The sequence below is a fragment of the Oncorhynchus tshawytscha genome, linkage group LG06, assembly GCF_018296145.1.
Source record: "Oncorhynchus tshawytscha isolate Ot180627B linkage group LG06, Otsh_v2.0, whole genome shotgun sequence".
Lineage (NCBI taxonomy): Eukaryota > Metazoa > Chordata > Actinopteri > Salmoniformes > Salmonidae > Oncorhynchus > Oncorhynchus tshawytscha.
Genome location: NC_056434.1, coordinates 13,313,184 through 13,335,374, shown reverse-complemented (window position 1 = coordinate 13,335,374; position 22,191 = coordinate 13,313,184). Strand labels below are relative to the sequence as shown.

The 22,191-nt window shown below is 44.8% G+C and overlaps 1 protein-coding gene across 1 annotated transcript in view; it reads left to right on the top strand.

Annotated features, from left to right (window-relative positions):
- LOC112238525 (inaD-like protein) overlaps window positions 1-22,191 on the top strand; it is a gene marked incomplete at its 3' end in the record, with an annotated part of 94,182 nt that overhangs the window by 9,554 nt on the left and 62,437 nt on the right. Inside the window, 5 exon segments of the mRNA XM_042322985.1 lie at window positions 14,017-14,145; window positions 16,533-16,772; window positions 16,932-17,034; window positions 17,279-17,367; window positions 17,915-18,053. Of these exon segments, the coding sequence (XP_042178919.1) occupies window positions 14,017-14,145; window positions 16,533-16,772; window positions 16,932-17,034; window positions 17,279-17,367; window positions 17,915-18,053 (700 nt within the window).

Here is a 22,191-nt window from a genome sequence, read left to right as displayed (position 1 = left end):
TCGTTCCACACAAATGCCTGGACATCCTGTCTTCAGTTAGCTGTTCGTTCCACACAAATGCCTGGACATCCTGTCTTCAGTTAGCTGTTCGTTCCACACAAATGCCTGGACATCCTGTCTTCAGTTAGCTGTTCGTTCCACACAATTGTATTTAAAAAAACAACTATTGACTAGTATTTTAATTTCATGACAGTCTTGATCCAGAATCGTCAGTTATATGGTAATTGTGCCAGCCCTACCTAGTTGCATGACACACAATCCGCCATTTTAAGTGTCTTTTTTTCAGTTATATAAGTAGGTGAGAAATTCAGGAAACCCGTCAGAAAATATAGGAGGCAACTCTTTCTCATTTGAAAAGTTGTCGATTTATTGTGGTACATTTTTTTTCTGGTCAATGTTTTTAACCAGACCAATAAATACAAGTACTAGAAAGGAGTATGGTCCAGAACAATGCCTGTGGTTTCTGGCTGCACATCAACTCATGTTGTCTACTGACCTCTCGCCATTTGACTCATATGCAGTGGTCAATAGGTCACAGGACGTTGTTATGTTTAACTTTGTCATAAAGTCTATTTCCTGTCACTCAGAATAGGCACTTGACCATCACTGGAGACTAACGTTTGGAGTTCAGTTTTTAGGTGACTACTTAACTCTGTAGCAGTCAAAATTCTGATTTATGCAGTATGGCACTGGACTGTGGGCTGTTGACATTGAGTGTATGATGTTGATGTCCTTATAGCCTATAGGAAATTAAGTTAGTGCTTCATTTGCAGGTTTGCCCTGACTTTGTATTGAAGTTCTACACAAATGTGTTAAAAAAAAAAAACTGGTTATGACTGTTATTTTAATTTCATGACAGTCTGTCCAGATCTGGAAGGACAACAGTATAACTCGTCTCCAGAGGTGTTTTGACTGTACTATGTGGGAGGTATTTGGTCTCCAGGGTGTTTTGACTGTACTATGTGGGAGGTATTTGGTCTCCAGGGGTGTTTTGACTGTACTATGTGGGAGGTATTTGGTCTCCAGGGGTGTTTTGACTGTACTATGTGGGAGGTATTTGGTCTCCAGGGGTGTTTTGACTGTACTATGTGGGAGGTATTTGGTCTCCAGGGTGTTTTGACTGTACTATGTGGGGGTATTTGGTCTCCAGGGGTGTTTTGACTGTACTATGTGGGAGGTATTTGGTCTCCAGGGGTGTTTTGACTGTACTATGTGGGAGGTATTTGGTCTCCAGGGGTGTTTTGACTGTACTATGAGGTATTTGGTCTCCAGGGGTGTTTTGACTGTACTATGTGGGAGTTTTGGTCTCCAGGGGTGTTTTGACTGTACTATGTGGGAGATTAAACTCCAGGGGTGTGAATGTAAATGGGGAAAAATTTGGTCTCCAGGGGCTGTTTTGATGTACTATGAAGGGAGGTATTTGGTCAAAGGGGTGTTTTGACTGTACTATATTATTCCTGGGGTGTTTTGACTGTACTATGTGGGAGGTATTTGGTCTCCAGGGGTGTTTTGACTGTACTATGTGGGAGGTATTTGGTCTCCAGGGGTGTTTTGACTGTACTATGTGGGAGGTATTTGGTCTCCAGGGGTGTTTTGACTGTACTATGTGTAGCTCCCTTCAGTAACCACGAGCACAACCGTTCCTTGATTTTAAGTGGCGGCTTTATTCTGTAGTTTTAGTCAGAATTATCACCTTCCGTGAGAACTATAAAGTAAATAAAAAATACAGTTAAGCTTGATATAACTCTGAAGTGCTTACATACATAACAGTTTAACCGGCGTTATTACGGGTTCAGATTAAACACATGAATAAAGGAAAAAATACCTCATTGGCTGCTTATTACAGAAGGGAGGAAATCAAACTTCACACTTATTATTCCTGGCATGAATTCACACTTCATCCTAACATACACTCTTCAACCTTTATGAACTACACCCGATGACATGAAAACTTAGCTGGGAGGATTGCCTTCCCTCCAAAAGTGTGTTGCTACAATAAGGATCCCCGTTACAACAGTATTAGCTACGTAGTTCCGCTTGTATTATCATTTCCCCCGCACAGCGGACACGTAAACAATTCAAACAAAAGACAACGACATAACCTGTAAGTCTAACTGTCAGTTACACTATGTGGGAGGTATTTGGTCTCCAGGTGTGTTTTGACTGTACTATGTGGGAGGTATTTGGTCTCCAGGGGTGGTTTGACTGTACTATGTGGGAGGTATTTGGTCTCCAGGGGTGGTTTGACTGTACTATGTGGGAGGTATTTGGTCTCCAGGGTGGTTTTGACTGTACTATGTGGGAAGTTTTTGAGAACAGCAGCTCTGATCTTGATGAAGTTACAGATGTTTCAGACAATGTAAACTTCTGTGTTGAGTCAGTTGTGCCTCCTAAAACCTGTAAAATCTTCCTTAACAATAAGCCTTGGGTATCAAAACATCTAAAATCACTACTTAATAAGAAGAATGCAGTTTATGCTGAGGGTAACAGACAGGATGTAAGAGATGTACAACGTGAGATCAAAAGACAGACACTGGTGGACAAGGAGGCACACAAGCAAAGGGTGGAGAGGACCCTCTCCTCAGGAAACTAGAGGGTGGCCTGGCAAGGGATTAAATCCATGGCTAGTGCCCCCCACATAGACAGGGGAAAACCCAGTGCTGACCTTAGGAGATATGAGGACCAGAACATGGCTAATGAACTGAATGTTTTCTTCTCAAGATTTGATTCAGACAATTTTGTGTCAGAGGTAAAAACAAATGGAAGCATAATTACATGTTTGAGATGGTTGTTGTTAAACAGGCTGACGTTTGGAAGTTGTTCAGGGGATGTAACACACACAAAAGCCCAGTAAAAATAAGTGGACGTGTTAAAGTACTGTGCTGAACAACTGGCTGGTGTTTTTACAGACATTTTCCTATCCTCGCTCGACCAGCAACACGTGCCAGTATTGTGGAAAACCTCAATTCTACCCATTCTTAAAGCATCTAATCCCTCTGTGCTGAATGACTATCGCCCTGTTGCCTTGACATCCTTAGGAAAATTATGAAAAGTCATGTTCTCAGCATCACCCAGAAGCTCCTCGACCCATTTCAGTTGACCAATCAGCCCAGCAGAGGAGTTGATGATGCCATTCTTACTCTCCTTAACATGGTCTATAGACATCTGGAGGGTGTAGTCTCCTCAACATGGTCTATAGACATCTGGAGGGTGTAGTCTCCTCAACATGGTCTATAGACATCTGGAGGGTGTAGTCTCCTCAACATGGTCTATAGACATCTGGAGGGTGTAGTCTCCTCAACATGGTCTATAGACATCTGGAGGGTGTAGTCTCCTTAACATGGTCTATAGACATCTGGAGGGTGTAGTCTCCTTAACATGGTCTATAGACATCTGGAGGGTGTAGTCTCCTCAACATGGTCTATAGACATCTGGAGGGTGTAGTCTCCTTAACATGGTCTATAGACATCTGGAGGGTGTAGTCTCCTCAAATGGTCTATAGACATCTGGAGGGTTTTGTCAACATGGTTTGACATCTGGAGGGTTCTCTCCTCAACATGGCCTATAGACATCTGGAGATGGTGTGGCTCTCCTCAACATGGTCTATAGACATCTGGGCTGGTGTAGTCTCCTCAGCATGGTCTATAGACATCTGGAGGGTGTAGTCTCCTCAACATGGTCTATAGACATCTGGAGGGTGTAGTCTCCTCAACATGGTCTATAGACATCTGGAGGGTGTAGTCTCCATCACATGGTCTATAGACATCTGGGAGGGTGTTTAGTCTCCTCAACATGGTCTATAGACATCTGGAGGGTGTAGTCTCCTCAACATGGTCTATAGACATCTGTTGTAGTCTCCACATGGTCTATAGACATCTGGACAGCCTCTCAACATGGTCTATAGACATCTGGAGGGTGTAGTCTCCCTAACATGGTCTATAGACATCTGGAGGGTGTAGTCTCCTCAACATGGTCTATAGACATCTGGAGGGTGTAGTCTCCTTAACATGGTCTATAGACATCTAGAGCTAAATCTCATGTCAGGGTTTTGTTGTTTTACTTTTCTTCTGCCTTCAACACAATCCAGCCTTACATTCTGGCACAGAGACTCATTTGGGACCTCTCCTTAGATGGGGGGAGGGTGGCTGGTTTTGTGGCTGGTGGACTTCCTGAGCCAGAGGTCACAACACAGCGGGTCAAAATAGGTCCCCACTTGTCGGACATACGCACCACCATCACAGCCTCTCCTCAGGGATGTGTTTAGTCCCCACTCCACCACCAACACAGCCTCTCCTCAGGGATGTGTTTAGTCCCCACTCCACCACCAACACAGTCTCTCCTCAGAGATGTGTTTAGTCCCCACTCCACCACCAACACAACCTCTCCTCAGGGATGTGTTTAATCCCCACTCCACCAACATCACAACCTCTCCTCAGGGATGTGTTTAATCCCCACTCCACCAACATCACAGCCTCTCCTCAGGGATGTGTTTAGTCCCCACTCCACCAACATCACAGCCTCTCCTCAGGGATGTGTTTAGTCCCCACTCCACCAACATCACAGCCTCTCCTCAGGGATGTGTTTAGTCCCCACTCCACCAACATCACAGCCTCTCCTCAGGGATGTGTTTAGTCCCCACTCCACCAACATCACAGCCTCTCCTCAGGGATGTGTTTAGTCCCCACTCCACCAACATCACAGCCTCTCAGAGATGTGTTTAGTCCCCACTCCACCACCAACACAACCTCTCCTCAGGGATGTGTTTAGTCCCCACTCCACCAACATCACAGCCTCTCCTCAGGGATGTGTTTAGTCCCCACTCCACCAACATCACAGCCTCTCCTCAGGGATGTGTTTAGTCCCCACTCCACCAACATCACAGCCTCTCCTCAGGGATGTGTTTAGTCCCCACTCCACCAACATCACAGCCTCTCAGGGATGTGTTTAGTCCCCACTCCACCAACATCACAGCCTCTCAGAGATGTGTTTAGTCCCCACTCCACCAACATCACAGCCTCTCAGAGATGTGTTTAGTCCCCACTCCACCAACATCACAGCCTCTCAGAGATGTGTTTAGTCCCCACTCCACCAACATCACAGCCTCTCAGAGATGTGTTTAGTCCCCACTCCACCAACATCACAGCCTCTCAGAGATGTGTTTAGTCCCCACTCCACCAACAACACAGCCTCTCAGAGATGTGTTTAGTCCCCACTCCACCAACATCACAGCCTCTCAGAGATGTGTTTAGTCCCCACTCCACCAACAACACAGCCTCTCAGAGATGTGTTTAGTCCCCACTCCACCAACATCACAGCCTCTCAGAGATGTGTTTAGTCCCCACTCCACCAACATCACAGCCTCTCAGAGATGTGTTTAGTCCCCACTCCACCAACATCACAGCCTCTCAGAGATGTGTTTAGTCCCCACTCCACCAACATCACAGCCTCTCAGAGATGTGTTTAGTCCCCACTCCACCAACATCACAACCTCTCAGAGATGTGTTTAGTCCCCACTCCACCACCAACACAACCTCTCAGAGATGTGTTTAGTCCCCACTCCACCACCAACACAACCTCTCATCACTCCTGTACATCTTGTACACTAATAGTTGTACTAGTTCCCATCCTGACGGACACCTCGTTAAGTTCTCTGATGACACTGCCTTGATCAGCCTGTTGCATGATGACGAGGAACTTCATGGCCCAGTCCTAGATGACTTTGTAGAGCGGTGTGATGAATCACACTTGGTCCTCAATACCTACAAGACCAAAGAGACGTGCATAGACTTCAGGAAGCGTACAACACCTACGTCTGCAACATCTATCAGAGGTCAGGACAGATATTGTAGAGGAATACAAATATCTGGGTGTCCTCTTGGACAATAAGCTTCAGTGAGTCAACAGAGACTGTGCTTTCTCAAAATGGTGGGATTTTTTAATGTTGATAGTACTATACTGACTCTGTTTTACAAATCTTTCATTGAGAATATTTGAACTTTTGGTATTGTTTGTTGGTTTGGCAATGCCAATGTCAGCCAGATAAATATGCTGAGAAGGATTATCACCACAGCAAGCAAGGTACTTGGAGTCAAACAGACAGGCCTGGATGAGATCTTTAAGGTCAGGGCCCTCCGCAAGGCTCACAAAATCATTTTAGACCTAAGCCACCCCCTGTACCCGGACTTTGAACTACCCACCTCTGGGTGCAGGTATAGGGCATCCCGTGGCAGGAAGAACAGAACTAGACAATCATATGTGCCAGGTGTGATATCCCTCCTAAATGGCTCGGGCTCATGTTCCTATCCACCCAGTAAGATCAGCAGGCTCATGTTCCTATCCACCCAGTAAGATCAGCAGGCTCATGTTCCTATCCACCCAGTAATATCAGCAGGCTATTGTTCCTATCCACCCAGTAAGATCAGCAGGCTCATGTTCCTATCCACCCAGTAAGACCAGCAGGCTCATGTTCCTATCCACCCAGTAAGATCAGCAGGCTCATGTTCCTATCCACCCAGTAAGATCAGCAGGCTCATGTTCCTATCCACCCAGTAAGATCAGCAGGCTCATGTTCCTATCCACCCAGTAAGACCAGCAGGCTCATGTTCCTATCCACCCAGTAAGATCAGCAGGCTCATGTTCCTATCCACCCAGTAAGATCAGGCTCATGTTCCTATCCACCCAGTAAGATCAGCAGGCTCATGTTCCTATCCACCCAGTAAGATCAGCAGGCTCATGTTCCTATCCACCCAGTAAGATCAGCAGGCTCATGTTCCTATCCACCCAGTTCAGCTATCCTATCCACAGTAAGATCAGCAGGCTCATGTTCCTATCCACCCAGTAAGATCAGCAGGCTCATGTTCCTATCCACCCAGTAAGACCAGCAGGCTCATGTTCCATCCACCCAGTAAGATCAGCAGGCTCATGTTCCTATCCACCCAGTAAGATCAGCAGGCTCATGTTCATGTATCCACCCAGTAAGATCAGTTCAGGCTCATGTTCCTATCCACCCAGTAAGACCAGCAGGCTCATGTTCCTATCCACCCAGTAAGATCAGCAGGCTCATGTTCCTATCCACCCAGTAAGATCAGCAGGCTCATGTTCCTATCCACCCAGTAAGATCAGCAGGCTCATGTTCCTATCCACCCAGTAAGATCAGCAGGCTCATCCACCCAGTTCCTATGTAAGATCAGCAGGCTCATGTTCCTATCCACCCAGTAAGACCAGTAGGCTAATATTCCTATCCACCCAGTAAGATCAGCAGGCTCATGTTCCTATCCACCCAGTAAGATCAGCAGGCTCATGTTCCTATCCACCCAGTAAGATCAGCAGGCTCATGTTCCTATCCACTCAGTAAGACCAGCAGGCTAATGTTCCTATCCACCCAGTAAGACCAGCAGGCTTGTCTCTTTTTATTGGTATGTAACTGTTATGAAAGTTGTATTGTCAATTTGTTTTGTATTTAAATGCCACTTTCAACGTGTACATGACACTGCAACAAAATGTCCCCATGGGAACAGTAAACAGTCGCTGTACACTGCTTTAATCAATGTAGACATGAGATGGAAGTCAATGAGATGAATGCAGAGAGCGTTAGAACACGTAGACCTAGATCACAGATTTACTGTTCTTTTTAAAACTACGGTGAGCGATATGGTTCAATGTGCCGATATATCAACACAATCTCTTTTTTTATTTTATTTTTATTACTTGCTGGCGTCTTGAAACTAAAGTTGGGTTCATGTATATTCTGCTAATGACCATACCAAAAAAGAGGTATGTACAATACAGCAGACTTAGCAAAACAAGGAATTAGTGGTAAGTGCATGGGAGCTGCCATGCACCTCAGCTATTGCAATCATTAGGCCTACAATCTGACAAAATGCAATACTTAACCTAACACTTTTCAGCAATATTAATCTTGAAACTCTATGACTATAGCAAGCTCTGTTTTTTTAGTGGATCCATTTTTCATTCAAACAATTAAATGAGGTTTACACGTATTATGGTGATTCAGTGTAGGGTGACCCATACTTAATTCAGTGTAGGGTGACCCATACTTAATTCAGTGTAGGGTGACCCATACTTAATTCAGTGTAGGGTGACCCATACTTAATTCAGTGTAGGGTGACCCATACTTAATTCAGTGTAGGGTGACCCATACTTAATTCAGTGTAGGGTGACCCATGTAGGGTGACCCATTAATTCAGTGTAGGGTGACCCATACTTAATTCAGTGTAGGGTGACCCATACTTAATTCAGTGTAGGGTGACCCATACTTAATTCAGTGTAGGGTGACCCATACTTAATTCAGTGTAGGGTGACCCATACTTAATTCAGTGTAGGGTGACCCATACTTAATTCAGTGTAGGGTGACCCATACTTAATTCAGTGTAGGGTGACCCACACTTAATTCAGTGTAGGGTGACCCACACTTAATTCAGTGTAGCGTGACCCACACTTAAGCAAAGAGCAGCGGTCTATTAACAAAGCATAATTATCATTCAACTCAATAGGATAATATGGGTGGTAATTTACATCAGACCTGACAAGCAAAGGGAGGAGTAGAATGAAAAGCAACACAGACCGGCTGACCCCTCTGTTTTCTTATGGACGGAAAATAAACGTGAGCGGATGAAAGCGAGACTGGGATAGATCAACACTGGGGTGATCGACATGATTAACCTGAAGCTCCGACAACAAACAGAACCAGCTCTACCCGCCACAAGTTTAATTATATAACCCCAAAGAAAAGCCTTCAGAAATCCCTCCTGAAAAACAATTATCGTGGGGATAAAAATATGAGAAACTAGTGCCAGACGCCCAAATCTTAGTTTAATGCGAAGGATACGTCACAGACAAGTTAGGCTGCCTAGTTCCAGCCATTATTATAATGTAGTGCCTATTTCTTGGTCATTATCGTGTGCTATTTCACTATTCCTGTTGTTTTTAATGCTGTTTGGATCGAGGCCATATCCTGCATTGTATCAAGCCTGGGCTTTGCTTTTGCCTTGTGTTTCATTCATGTGCTGTTTCTCTTGAGGTTGTTTAATGAAACGCTGGTTTAAAAAAAGACTGATGTCTGGATTTGATTTTTATTGCCGTTTTCCCCGGACTAACTATCTGTCACCCGAGCCAAGCTTCTACAAAAACCCAGATGCCGGGTCCTGACTCTCTTTATTAAAATGTTTAAGTGTCAGCTTGGCACCACTCCCTCTATTAGCTCTCTCCATTCTGATTTGTCAGAAAAACCTGACAATAAATACTGAAAATGTGGGAATAACCAACTCTTGAAAAGCCAATATAAATTACATATACTGAACAAAAATATAAATGCAACATGCTTCATTTTAAAAGATTTGACTGATTTGCAGTTTATGAGGAAATCAGGCAATTGAAATAAATTCATTAGGCCCAAATCTATGAATTTCACATGACTGGGAATACAGATAAGCATCTGTTGGTCACAGATACCTTAAAAAAAAGCTAGGGGCGTGGATCAGAAAACCAGTCAGTATCTGGTGGGACCACCATTTGCTTCATGCAGCGCAACACATCTCCTTCACATAGAGTTGATTATGGTGTTGATTGTGGCCTGTGGATTGTTGTCCCACTCCTCTTCAATGGCTGTGTGAAGTTGCTGGATATTGGCAGGAACTGGAAAACTCTGTTGTACATGTCGATCCAGAGCATCCCAAACAGGCTCAATTGGTGACATGTCTGGTGAGTACGCAGGCCATGGAAGAACTAGGACATTTTCAGCTTCCAGAGATTGTGTACAGATCCTTATGACATGAGGCTGTGCATTATCATGCTGAAACATGAGGTGATGGTGGCGGATGAATGGTGCGACAATGGGCCTCAGGAACTCATCACGGTATCTCTGTGCAGTCAAATTGCCATTGATAAAAATGCAATTGTGTTCATTGTCCGTAGCTTATGCCTGCCCATACCATAACCCCACCGCCACCATGGGGCACTCTGTTCACAACGTTCACTTCAGTAAACCTCTCATCCACACCACGCCATACATGTGGTTGTGAGACCGGTTGAACGTACTGCCAAATTTTCTAAAACAACATTTGAGGTGGCTTATTGTAGTGAAATTAACATTAAATTCTCTGGCAACAGCTCTGGTGGACATTCCTGCAGTCAGCATGCCAATTGCACGCTCCCTCAACTTAACATATGTATTATGTTATATGTGGTATTTCATACTGTTGTGTTCACTATTATTCTACAATGTAAAAATAAACAAAAACCCTTGAAAGAGTAGGTATCTAACCTTTTGACTGGTACTGTATATCAGAAGTCAAATCGCTCTGCCGCGATCCTGTTTATTTGCGTGTTTATTCTGTCATTGTTTTCCGTCTGTGCAGGACCCTGTCACACTGACAAATTATCTCCTCTTTCCTCTTGAGGAACTCCACAGCCAACCTGAACTCCGCACGATGAGTCGCATGTCAATCAAAGATGTCATTCTGCCCCTCTCAACCCCAATACCCATTAACTGATTGTTCCCCTTAAACAAATGTTCCTAATCCCTACTCTCCCCTTTAAACAAGCTCCCCTGCCCATCCAAACCGGCTCTCTAATTGTGAAAAGCTGAGAAAATATTGAGTTAGGTTGGCTTCAGGGATTCGTTCCCTTCCGTGCCTGAAATGGCAGATTGCACAGTTTCTCTGGTGCGTTGCTCGCTCTCATACACCCACCTGACCTCATACCTGTCATTCTCACCGAACATGGCTTCTAGAGGTTGTTGCCGATGTCTTGAACCCTAAGTTCCTTGAAACATTTTAAAACAAGTCTGACATCCCTTTCTACACTGAAATGAGAGGCAATATTCACAGTGTCAGAGTAGGAGTGCTGATCCAGGATCAGTTTGATAAATAGTATTATATCAACAAGGGTGATCTGATCCTAGATCAGCACTCCTACTCCAAGATGAATGATCTAGATGCCATGTTGTCCCAGGTTCACAGTAGAACAGTTTTTTTTTTTTTTTTTTTCTTCCTGAAACAGAGTGCCTGGAATCCACGTTCCCATTATGGCTTTCTCATTAAAACCGGCATTAACCCACATTCTCTGTTTGTCTAATAATTCTGTAACGTCTCATGAGGCAGAACTGTCAATATGGAAGGACATGGAATTTTAGGCAAAACCTTGCAATCAGGATAATGTTTTGTATGTGTGGTTGAGATTATCTCGAATATGTTTAGTATTTAGTTCCTTTAATGAAGTGTGTTTAATTCAATCTCATAATGTCTAGTGAATATGTCCTGACAATCATAATTCTGTTTTCTGATAATTCAGTCTCTGTTCCATTGTCATGTTAACCCAGTAGTATATAAACATACCATATTTCGGTGCTCAAATGAATTAAGCCACAGAATGTCTTTTTGAATACTGTAAAACCAGCAAGTAGACTCTGTCTTCACATCTAGATGTTGAGTCTTCAGCAGGGCAATTTTTATATAGAATTAATTCAATTGTGAGATTTACTGCAATGTTCCAAATTTCTATATCGCAAGAATCTATTTTTTTATTTAATGAGCGTTTGTCTTTTTGTCCTCGTCTCCTCCCCCTTCAGTGCTGTGTGCACTGTGTACCTCCCCACTCACACAGACACCAAGCCCCTCCTCCTGTGCTGTGTGCACTGTGTACCTCCCCACTCACACAGACACCAAGCCCCTCCTCCTGTGCTGTGTGCACTGTGTACCTCCCCACTCACACAGACACCAAGCCCCTCCTCCTGTGCTGTGTGCACTGTGTACCTCCCCACTCACACAGACACCAAGCCCCTCCTCCTGTGCTGTGTGCACTGTGTACCTCCCCACTCACAACAACAAAGACGAAAGACGTCTTCCTCTCTGACAACAAGGAATTTCAACTCGCTCTTTGCATTTGAGGTTTGGTTCCAACAGAATCGATCTATTCCCCTTCCAACGATAACGTTTTAAATATCAACTCCCAAAGTTTAGAACAGAGCAAACCCTACCAAAATGGGAGTATCAATTAACATGATTGTGGAAAGTGTGTTTGCCGCCCATGGCATTGCGGTACCAAGTACTGCTAACAGCCTTTTAGTCTCCTGCTGTTATGTGCTAGCTGTCTAAGCTGTGTTTATATATGTGCAATGACTGTAAAAATACAAATTTATATAAGGAATTGGCAACTCATTCTGAAAAATAAGCGTGTTCTTATCCAGGTAGGCCACTGGATTTCAACATGTAAACAAAGTGAACAGGTCATGTTGTTGAAACAGTTTGAGACGGACAGGAGGGTCTATTCATACCTTTTACCTGGTTAGAAAGCAAATACATCTGAGTTGTCCAGACCTTAAATACAAAGATTAGCTGGCTACTAAGTAGCACATGGGCTTGTACTTGAGAGATTGTTTATGAGACGTGTTGATTTTCTATAATGTTTGCTACCAGAAGTGGATCATTATTATTGAATGTGCATGGTTCTGGTTAAATTTGTGTCAAAATAATACATTTTCATCGACAGACTTGAAAGCCAGATCAGTAATTATTTCAAAACGGCATGTTTAAACTATTATGGTAAATGTCATACAGTTATTAGTGGGTGTTATGGTTGTGGAAGGCTTATTTAACCGTGATATCATTTTACAAGCCCTAAACTCATTAGGTTATTCCTGACTGTTTGAAATGTGATGTATTGACCATTAATTGTGCAACGAAGCCTTTTTAGAGAACTTGTTGTTGTTGTTGATATACAGTATATTGTGAATCAACCATAAGTTGGAAAAAAATCAAGAACGTGTCTTATTTTCAGAGTAAACTCACACAGACTGTACAAATTGTCAAACAATTTGTACGGAATTTGATGTTTGATGGAATCTGTTTCACGAAATTGCTTATTGAACTAAACCAAGCCTGCTTTACATCTCCACTTGTAAGGAAACAGGCAACACTTGTTAATTTGGCCTAAAAGCTGTAGACGAAAACCAGCCCTCGACAACAACAAAAAACATCTGTGTCACTGACTGTGAAGCTCCACTTCTTATCTTGGGAAATGGCCCTTAGTCTTTTCCCGTAGACGGGAGAAGCAGTGAGCAGGAGAGGGAGAAAAGCTTTGTCTCGCCAGGGGCTGCAGTACGTAAGACACCACAGTAAGGTTTCATTAGATAATTCACTTCCTGTGCAGTTTGCTCTCTATCAGATAACGCTGTGTAATAAGAAAAAGAGCTGCTGTGATTGCAGCCTGCTGGTTTGTTAATAAAGAGCCTAGGAGGAGACGTTGTGGTGATTAGGCTGGGGGGAGTGTGTGTGTGTGTGTGATCAACGAGGTAGTAACGGGGGCTAGACAACAGGACACAAGGGATTCCCTGACCTGGACATGAATCAGCCTCTGCTGCTCGTTTGTATTTCAAACGTTTAGTGAAAACCATTAAAAGTTGGTCTGATAATGCTCCACAGCCATGTGCAGTTAGACACAATGGTTAAGTTAATATCGCAGGTCACGTACGCACTGATAATTAATAAGGCTTGACTCTGGCAGGGACCCGACTAAATGTTCAGAGCTGCTTCTAGTGAATTTATGGTGTCAGTGGACCTGCTGTACCAACCTACATGTATGCACAAATGTATGCATCGTCATTGGAGATGTGATTTCCCCCCGATTTAATCAGGTTTACCTGATATTTTTACCTGAAAAAATCTGTAATACTTACTTCTGTGTTTTATCATTAAACTGGACCAGTAGCCTTTAATCACTGCTTCTTTATTGTACCAAATTTATTGGGCCCTCCTTAGGCTATATCTTGGGTTATATCCACCAATCACGGCCCTGCTTAGGCTATATCTTGGGTTATATCCACCAATCACGGCCCTGCTTAGGCTATATCTTGGGTTATATCCACCAATCACGGCCCTGCTTAGGCTATATCTTGGGTTATATCCACCAATCACGGCCCAGTTTAGGCCATATATTGAGTTATATCCACCAATCATTCACGCTGTCTTCTCTTTATCTCTTCCTCTATGGAGCGTCCAGGAGCAGTGGGGCCACATGGAGGAGATGGAGCTGCTGAACGACGGCTCGGGCCTGGGCTTTGGGATTGTTGGAGGCAAGGCCACTGGGGTGGTGGTGCGGACTCTGGTTCCAAACAGTGTGGCTGACAAGGTACGATACTGGACATTACATACACTCTAAATCAAAGCTAACAGACAAAGCAGTCTGCTAAGACTGGTACCTGGGTTGTGTTTATTAGGCACTAAACAGAAGAAAACGGTCTAATCTGAACTGGTCCAATAAGACATGGGTTTTCAAACTTTTCTTGACCAAGGACCCATGCTCCGGCAAACTGGCGACCCAGGGACCCCCATCGTATGTTAGCAAAAAATGGTCACGTCTTTGAAAACCCATGTGTTATTGGACCAGTTCAGATTAGACCGTTTTCTTCTGTTTAGTGCCTAATAAACACAACCCAGGTACCAGTCTTAGGTGAATGATCATGGCAAGTAGAAGTAATCAACATTTTAAAAGGACTAGATTTGGAACCAGAGTCCTGTTTCAATATGAAACAGTCTACCACAGTTCATTGGAAGAGGAAGTGTAAACTCTAATAGTCTATTACCTAGAAAGGTAATGGTATCTTGGTGGCGTAGAGGAAATGTTGCTGTTGTAAAGCACATTTTCTGCAATATACATTTATTTATTTTTTAGCTGAGAGACAATTTAGCAATTTTGAAGCTCATTTCCAGCAATTATCTATAGTTTATCATGGAACTGAGACTATTCGGCAGTTTTAAAGCACATTTTCTGCAATTCTATGCATTTTGCCATGGCTAATACTGTTTTCCTCTGCTTAAACATTGTAACAATCAATGGCCATGTGCTCTGAATGCCTGATTCTGCCTGACTGTCTAGCTTTTATTTAATTCTTAGTTCTTCTCAAGATGGTATTATTAAAACACACACATATATATATATATATTATGGTTGAGGTTGGGGGATTGTGGAGGCCAGATCATCTTCATTTTAAGATAATTCGACAAGACGATTAAGATGTAGGCTGTGAACTTTTTCCATTGCACAACAGTTCTCCGCAGTAGGCCTACTAAACCATTACATACTCTCCATTACATTCCTTCTCTCTCTTCCTCCTGATCCTTTGGTAACAGACCGGTCTTCCCCTATGAATAGTAACAGCCAGTTTAGCTGAATTAATGCTGAGCGTGTCCCATAAAGGGCTCAGTTACATTATAATAGCCATTGAACCGGAGGGAAAAAAATGATCACCTTGTAAGGGGATTACATCCTGGCTACACAGAGCACGCTAGGCCTGCATCCGGCTCGAAGGACCACTTTTCTGTTCACAATTACAGAGATGTTGGCGAAAGGTTTATTCGCAGACGCCCAAAGTCCCTGACACAGCCGATGCTCATTTACAAGCAGACCCTTTCTTTTCTCTTCCCACTTACCGGTTGGCTTTTGTCCTTCGTTTTGTGAGCTTGGGGTGTATTCAGTTATTCAGCGAGTTAACATGGGAACATGTCATTTGATTTGTAAAAAAAAACAGTCTGTCGGTTATAACCTTTTATAATAAAGTGTTATCCAAGAGGGATCTGGATTTAAAAAACCTTATCCCTTGTTTCTGAAACTGCTTTGCACCACTCCTCTCTTTTTTCTTTCTCTCTCTTGCTCTCGACCCCTCCCTCCTTTCCTTTTCACTCTCTCTCACTATGTCTACCACACCCTCCCTTTCTCTCTCTGTCTCTCTCTCTCTTTCTCTCTTTCTCTTTGAATGTCCAAGAGAGCCCAGGCTGGGCAACAAAACCCTGCTTGTTCAAAAGGCACAGTGCAGCATTTCACACATCACTGGATCTTATGCTCCAAAAAAGCTGTCAAAATTGGGTCTTTGTTAGACCCTGGCGTTTCCCATTTCAATGTTTAATGGCCAGGGCTGGCTTCAATGCGCCCCCGTTGTCCCGTGCACAGACCCAGGGAGAGAAGTTGGGGAGATTTCCTGCACCACGGTTATGCATCAAACACTTTTCATCCCTCTTTCCACAAAGGATGCTGTTCTCCCCTCTCTTTTGACTTTTTCCTCTTTTTCCCTCGCTGAATTTATTCTGCTTGACCTGCGAGTCTGTGAATACATTCCCCAGCTTAGTACCGCGGGGCCAGGCCCAGACCAGGGTGGGACTGGCCTGTTCAAGTGGGATGTAAAATGCGTTGGACAACATTGGCTGAAATTATCAAATGGTCCAACTAAGCGAAATGTTGAATATGAGCAGATTTTTGGGGTAGTTCTTTCATGTACTAGCAACCAACAGTGGTGGATAAAGTACCCAAATGTTATGCTTGAGTCATTTTCTATTAAGGTATCTTTTCTTTTACTCAAAGTAAAAGTCACCCAGTAAAATTCTACTTGAGTAAAAGTCTAATTAATTGATGTTATTGCTAGACCCTGAACTTAACTATAATGCATTGTGTATTATTCATATTTCCAGTTTGTACAAATATTAACATTGTCTTTCTGTCTGTCTTTCTTTCCCCCCCTATAGGATGGGCGCCTGCGTACAGGTGACCACATCCTGCGTATTGGTGAGACCCCCACAGGTGGCTTGACCAGCGACCAGGTGGTCAAGGTGATGCAGGGCTGCGGGAGCCACGTGCGCATGCTCATCGCCCGTGACCCCTCGGGACAGTACTCCACCTCCCCGCCGCCCCCTCCCCCGCCCTCTGCCAGCCCCGTCTTTGTCTTACCCTCTGGAGTCGAACCCCAGAGTAGGATCCGCAGGACAGTGAGTGAGACAGGAGGATGGGGAACACACACACAAACCTAGACATGCACACACCTTCTCTTGTGACCCCTGCCCCTCTACTGACCTACATATTGTGGGGAATATGTCCGTGACATTAGAACGTCAGTACATGTACAGCATATCTCTATGGTTTTCCAGCCCAACCTGGAGGGTTATGAGATCCATAAAGTGCCTCTGAGGAAGAAGGAGGGCCAGAGCCTGGGGATCACCATCATCGGATACAACTCCTTAACCCGCGAAGGTAGGCCGATACCCAGGCCCCTAATCCTAGTCCCCTAGCCTTTTACCCTGAACCCAGGCCCCTAATCCTAGTCCCCTAGCCCCTATTTGTACTCCGATCCTGTATTGTTGACTCTGTTTGAGATGTATTGTTTTGATGGTGTCTTGTCTCTCTACTCCCCTCTCCTTGATCTCTCTCTCTCTGCTCTCTCATTCTTTCCTTCCGTCTGTCTCACTTTCTCCACCTCCCCTTCTCTCTCTCCTAGACGCGGTCGGGGTGTTTGTGAAGAACGTGGTTCCTGGGAGTGCCGCTGAGCAGAGCGGAAACATCCGGATCTATGACAGGATAATAGAGGTGAGACCATTAATCAGATTTTAATGAGCGCAACCCTCATTAACCCCAAGGTGTGTGTGTGCGAGAGTGAGAGAGTGAGAGTGAGAGAGTGAGAGTGAGAGAGAGCATTAGAGTGAATGAGTGAGCGAGTGTGAGAGAGTGAACCATACACCACACTATAACACAACCACACACCACACTATAACACAACCACACACCACACTATAACACAACCACACACCACACTATAACACAACCATACACCACACTATAACACAACCATACACCACACTATAACACAACCACACACCACACTATAACACAACCACACACAACACTATAACACAACCATACACCACACTATAACACAACCATACACCACACTATAACACAACCACACACAACACTATAACACAACCATATTGGGTCTTCATTGTCAGTTCAGATTTCTATTGAAAATCTGTTCTCACTGTCTTACCTGCTTAAAATAGAAAATTGTCAGAAACCCCCTGTCAGAGATTACGGGGACAAGGGTGAGAAGTAATTTTGGCCTGTTTCATTGTGCCAGCTGGACGGGGTGAGCCTGCAGGGCTTCACTAACCAGGAGGTTCTGGAGGTGATGAAGCAGACAGGCCAGACGGTCCTCCTCACCCTGGTCAGGAAAATGGCCTCGCCCAAACCGTCACTGGAGAGGTCCCTGGACAAAGGTAAGGACTACTAGTACTCTTTACCAGTTACCTGTGAGTGTGTATCACTAGTCCTACTAGAGCAGAAATACAGCCGGTATTATGTGTTTTGCATCATATAATGCTGCATTTTGCATCACATAAGGATCTGTTTCACGTCAGGGTGCGTTTTGCGTCACGTCAGGGTGCGTTTTGCGTCATGTCAGGGTGCGTTTTGCGTCACGTCAGGGTGCGTTTTGCGTCATACCGGCTGTATTTCTGTATTTTGAAATGTATATACATCTTGATAACTTGATTGCTGACATGAAAAACATTTTGGGACTATATCAACAATGGACTAATGAAACAATTACCAATTTGGTGGAATTTTCCTGTAAGACCAATGGACTTATTCAGAAATGCAGACTTTCATAAGGGTACATTGATGGCTCGGGAAGTGCACCGGTGTAATTAGTGAAAGGACATCCCTAAACCCTCGGGAGTGTACATGTAACTGTGACTGGTTGATAAGGTGGACACGAAGACAGGACCTTTTAAACTACCATCCTAATAGATACATACTCCACTGTCCTACAGTCCAATGAGTTCAACCTTCTTCCTGCCATCTGCAGTCCAATGAGTTCAACCTCCCTCCGGCCTTCTGCAATCCAATGAGTTCAACCTCCCTCCTGCCATCTGCAGTCCACTGAGTTCAACCTCCCTCCTGCCATCTGCAGTCCACTGAGTTCAACCTCCCTTCTGCCATCTGCAGTCCACTGAGTTCAGCCTCCCTCCTGCCATCTGCAGTCCACTGAGTTCAGCCTCCCTCCTGCCATCTGCAGTCCACTGAGTTCAACCTCCCTCCTGCCATCTGCAGTCCACTGAGTTCAACCTCCCTCCCGCCATCTGCAGTCCACTGAGTTCAACCTCCCTCCCGCCATCTGCAGTCCACTGAATTCAACCTCCCTCTGGCCTTCTGCAGTCCACTGAGTTCAACCTCCCTCCTGCCATTTCTAATTACCATCCAGCATCAGAGGGGAAGATTACTATGACAAATTTGTTTGCTACTCTATACAGTAATTTTCAAAAAGTCTCGGGGAAAGCATCCAAAGTTCTATGAACTAATTTCCTGTGACTTCTCAGATGCTTGCTGCATTGGTCACTTCATTGGCCATTGGTCAGCTGAGCAGTGTGACAGAGGTGATTTAGAAGAGGTTGAATCACTGTGGAACTCTTATCTCTCCTGGGCTCTTTGTTTCATTACAGCGGTTAGGGAGAGGGATACAACACCCTCTGAGCTAACTGGAGACTGCTAACCTTGTAAAGTGAGCGGTCTGATTTCACACACACACACACACACACACACACACACACACACAAACATACTTAATCACACACAGGCACTGGTGTTTTCCCTCACGTACAGTCTGCTTGACTTGTCGTACTTGGATGGCCCAGTGCCTTCAGAAAGTATTCACACCCCTGGACTTTTGACATATTTTGTTGTTACAGCCTGAATTTTGTCAACACACAATACCGCATAATGAAAACATGCTTTTATAAATTCTTGCATATTTATTGGATATAAAATACAGACATATCTGATTTTACGTAAGTATTCACACCCCGAGTCAGTACATGTTAGAATCAACATTGGCAGCGTTTACAGCTGTGAGTATTTCTGGGTAAGTCTCCAAAAGCTTTGCACACTTAGATTTTCTAGACAGCAAGGTGAATTTGTCTCCCAGTGTCTGTACAGCAGGGATCATCACCTATACTGAACAAAAATATAAACGCAACATTTGACAATTTCAATGATTTTACTGAGTTACAGTTCATATAATAAAATCAGAATACAAAGCATTATGTTTGCCACTAGGAGCCAGGCCCAGCCACTGGCAATCCAACACATCACTGAATACCCACTCTTAAAATGACATGGTGGTGGATGCCTCATAATAGGGGCATGCTTGTAATCAGCAAGGACTAGGGAGTTATTTTAGGATAAAAATAAACAGAATAGAGCTAAGCACAGGCAAAATCCTAGAGGAAAGCCTGGTTCAGTCTGCTTTCCAACAGACACTGGGAGACAAATTCACCTTTCAGCAGGACAATAACCTAAAACACAAGGCCAAATATACACTGGAGTTGCTTACAAGATGACATTGAATGCTCCCGAGTGGCCTAGTTACAGTTTTGACTTAAAAATCTATAGCAAGACTTGAAAATGGCTGTCTAGCAATGATCAACAACCAACTTGACAGTGGTGAAGAGTTTAAAACAGAATAATGTGCAAATATTGTACAATCCAGGTGTGCAAAGATCTTAGACTCATGGGTGTAATTGCTGCCAAAGGTGATTCTAACATGTATTATTTACTCAGGGCTGTACAAAAATACATTTGCACAAAATATTCCAAAAATCTGTTTTTACTTTTTCATGATGTGCTATTGTCTGTAGATGGGTGTGACAAATTCAGTCTGCAACAACACAATGTTGAATAAGTCAAGGGGTTTGAATACTTTCTGCAGGCACTGTACATGTCTCCCCTTTTCATATGTGTCTGGTGTTATCTAGTTACTGGATGGAACAAAAGAGGGTTATGATTTTGGAAAGAGATGTACGATGATCAGGTGTCCACATACTGTTGGTCATGTAGTGTATGTTTGTCTCATTTAAAGGTGATAGCTAGGGAAGTAACACCTGAAGCAGAAATACATGAGTTCTGTCCCAAATGGTAGTAAGTGTCAGGCGCACCGATTTTTGAGTGTGTCAAGAACCGCAAAGCTGCTGAGGTTTTACACGCTCAACAGCTTCGTGTGTCTATCAAGAATGGTCCACCACCGAAAAGACATCCAGCCAACTTGACACACTGTGGGAGGCATAGGAGTCAACATGGGCCAGCATCCCTGTGGAACATTTTCAACACCTTGTAGAGTCCATGCCCCGAGTGCAACTCAATATCAGGAAGGTGTTCCTAATGCTTTGTACACTCAGTGTATAGAGCACTTATTTTGAACAGAGCCCTATGGGCTCAAAGTAGTGTCCTAGCGAATAGTGTGCCGTTTGGGACAAATACATGCGTTGTTATATGTATTAGAATCATTGAAAGTTGAAGATGTTGGAAACTGATTCTAGTCCATTCCACTGCAGAACAACTGTTGGCTGATGTCCACGTGGAGGTTTTGAGTGAGTCTTAACTGAAACGCTGATGTGGGCTTTTTAGTTTTTACTGTAGGTCAGTGTAGTGGCACAATGAGCTGTCAATCACGTAGAACAATGTATGTCTGAACCATTGACATTCACAGTACATTACACAACACCTTTGCAAAAAAATCTCTTATGGTAGTGCCACTGTGCCAGTACAGTAACTTAACACTTGAACCAGTCTGATTGTGCTTGTCCACCCTGACTCCCACGTCCACCCTGGCTCCCACGTCCACCCTGGCTCCACTGTCCACCCTGGCTCCACCGTCCACCCTGACTCCACTGTCCACCCTGGCTCCACCGTCCACCCTGGCTCCACCGTCCACCCTGGCTCCCCACGTCCACCCTGACTCCACGTCCACCCTGACTCCACGTCCACCCTGACTCCCACCCACCCTGGCTCCCACGTCCACCCTGGCTCCACTGTCCACCCTGGCTCCACCCACCCTGGCTCCACTCCACCCTGGCTCCACCGTCCACCCTGGCTCCACCGTCCACCCTGACTCCACCGTCCACCCTGGCTCCACCGTCCACCCTGACTCCACCCTGACTCCCACGTCCACCCTGACTCCACCGTCCACCCTGACTCCACCCTGGCTCCCACGTCCACCCTGGCTCCCACGTCCACCCTGGCTCCCACGTCCACCCTGACTCCACCCTGACTCCCACGCCCACCCTGACTCCACCCTGGCTCCACCGTCCACCCTGGCTCCACCGTCCACCCTGGCTCCCACGTCCACCCTGGCTCCACCGTCCACCCTGGCTCCACCGTCCACCCTGACTCCACTGTCCACCCTGGCTCCACCGTCCACCCTGACTCCCACGTCCACCCTGACTCCCACCCACCCTGACTCCCACGTCCACCCTGACTCCCACGTCCACCCTGGCTCCCACGACCCTGGTTCCACTGTCCACCCTGGCTCCACCGTCCACCCTGGCTCCACCGTCCACCCTGGCTCCACCGTCCACCCTG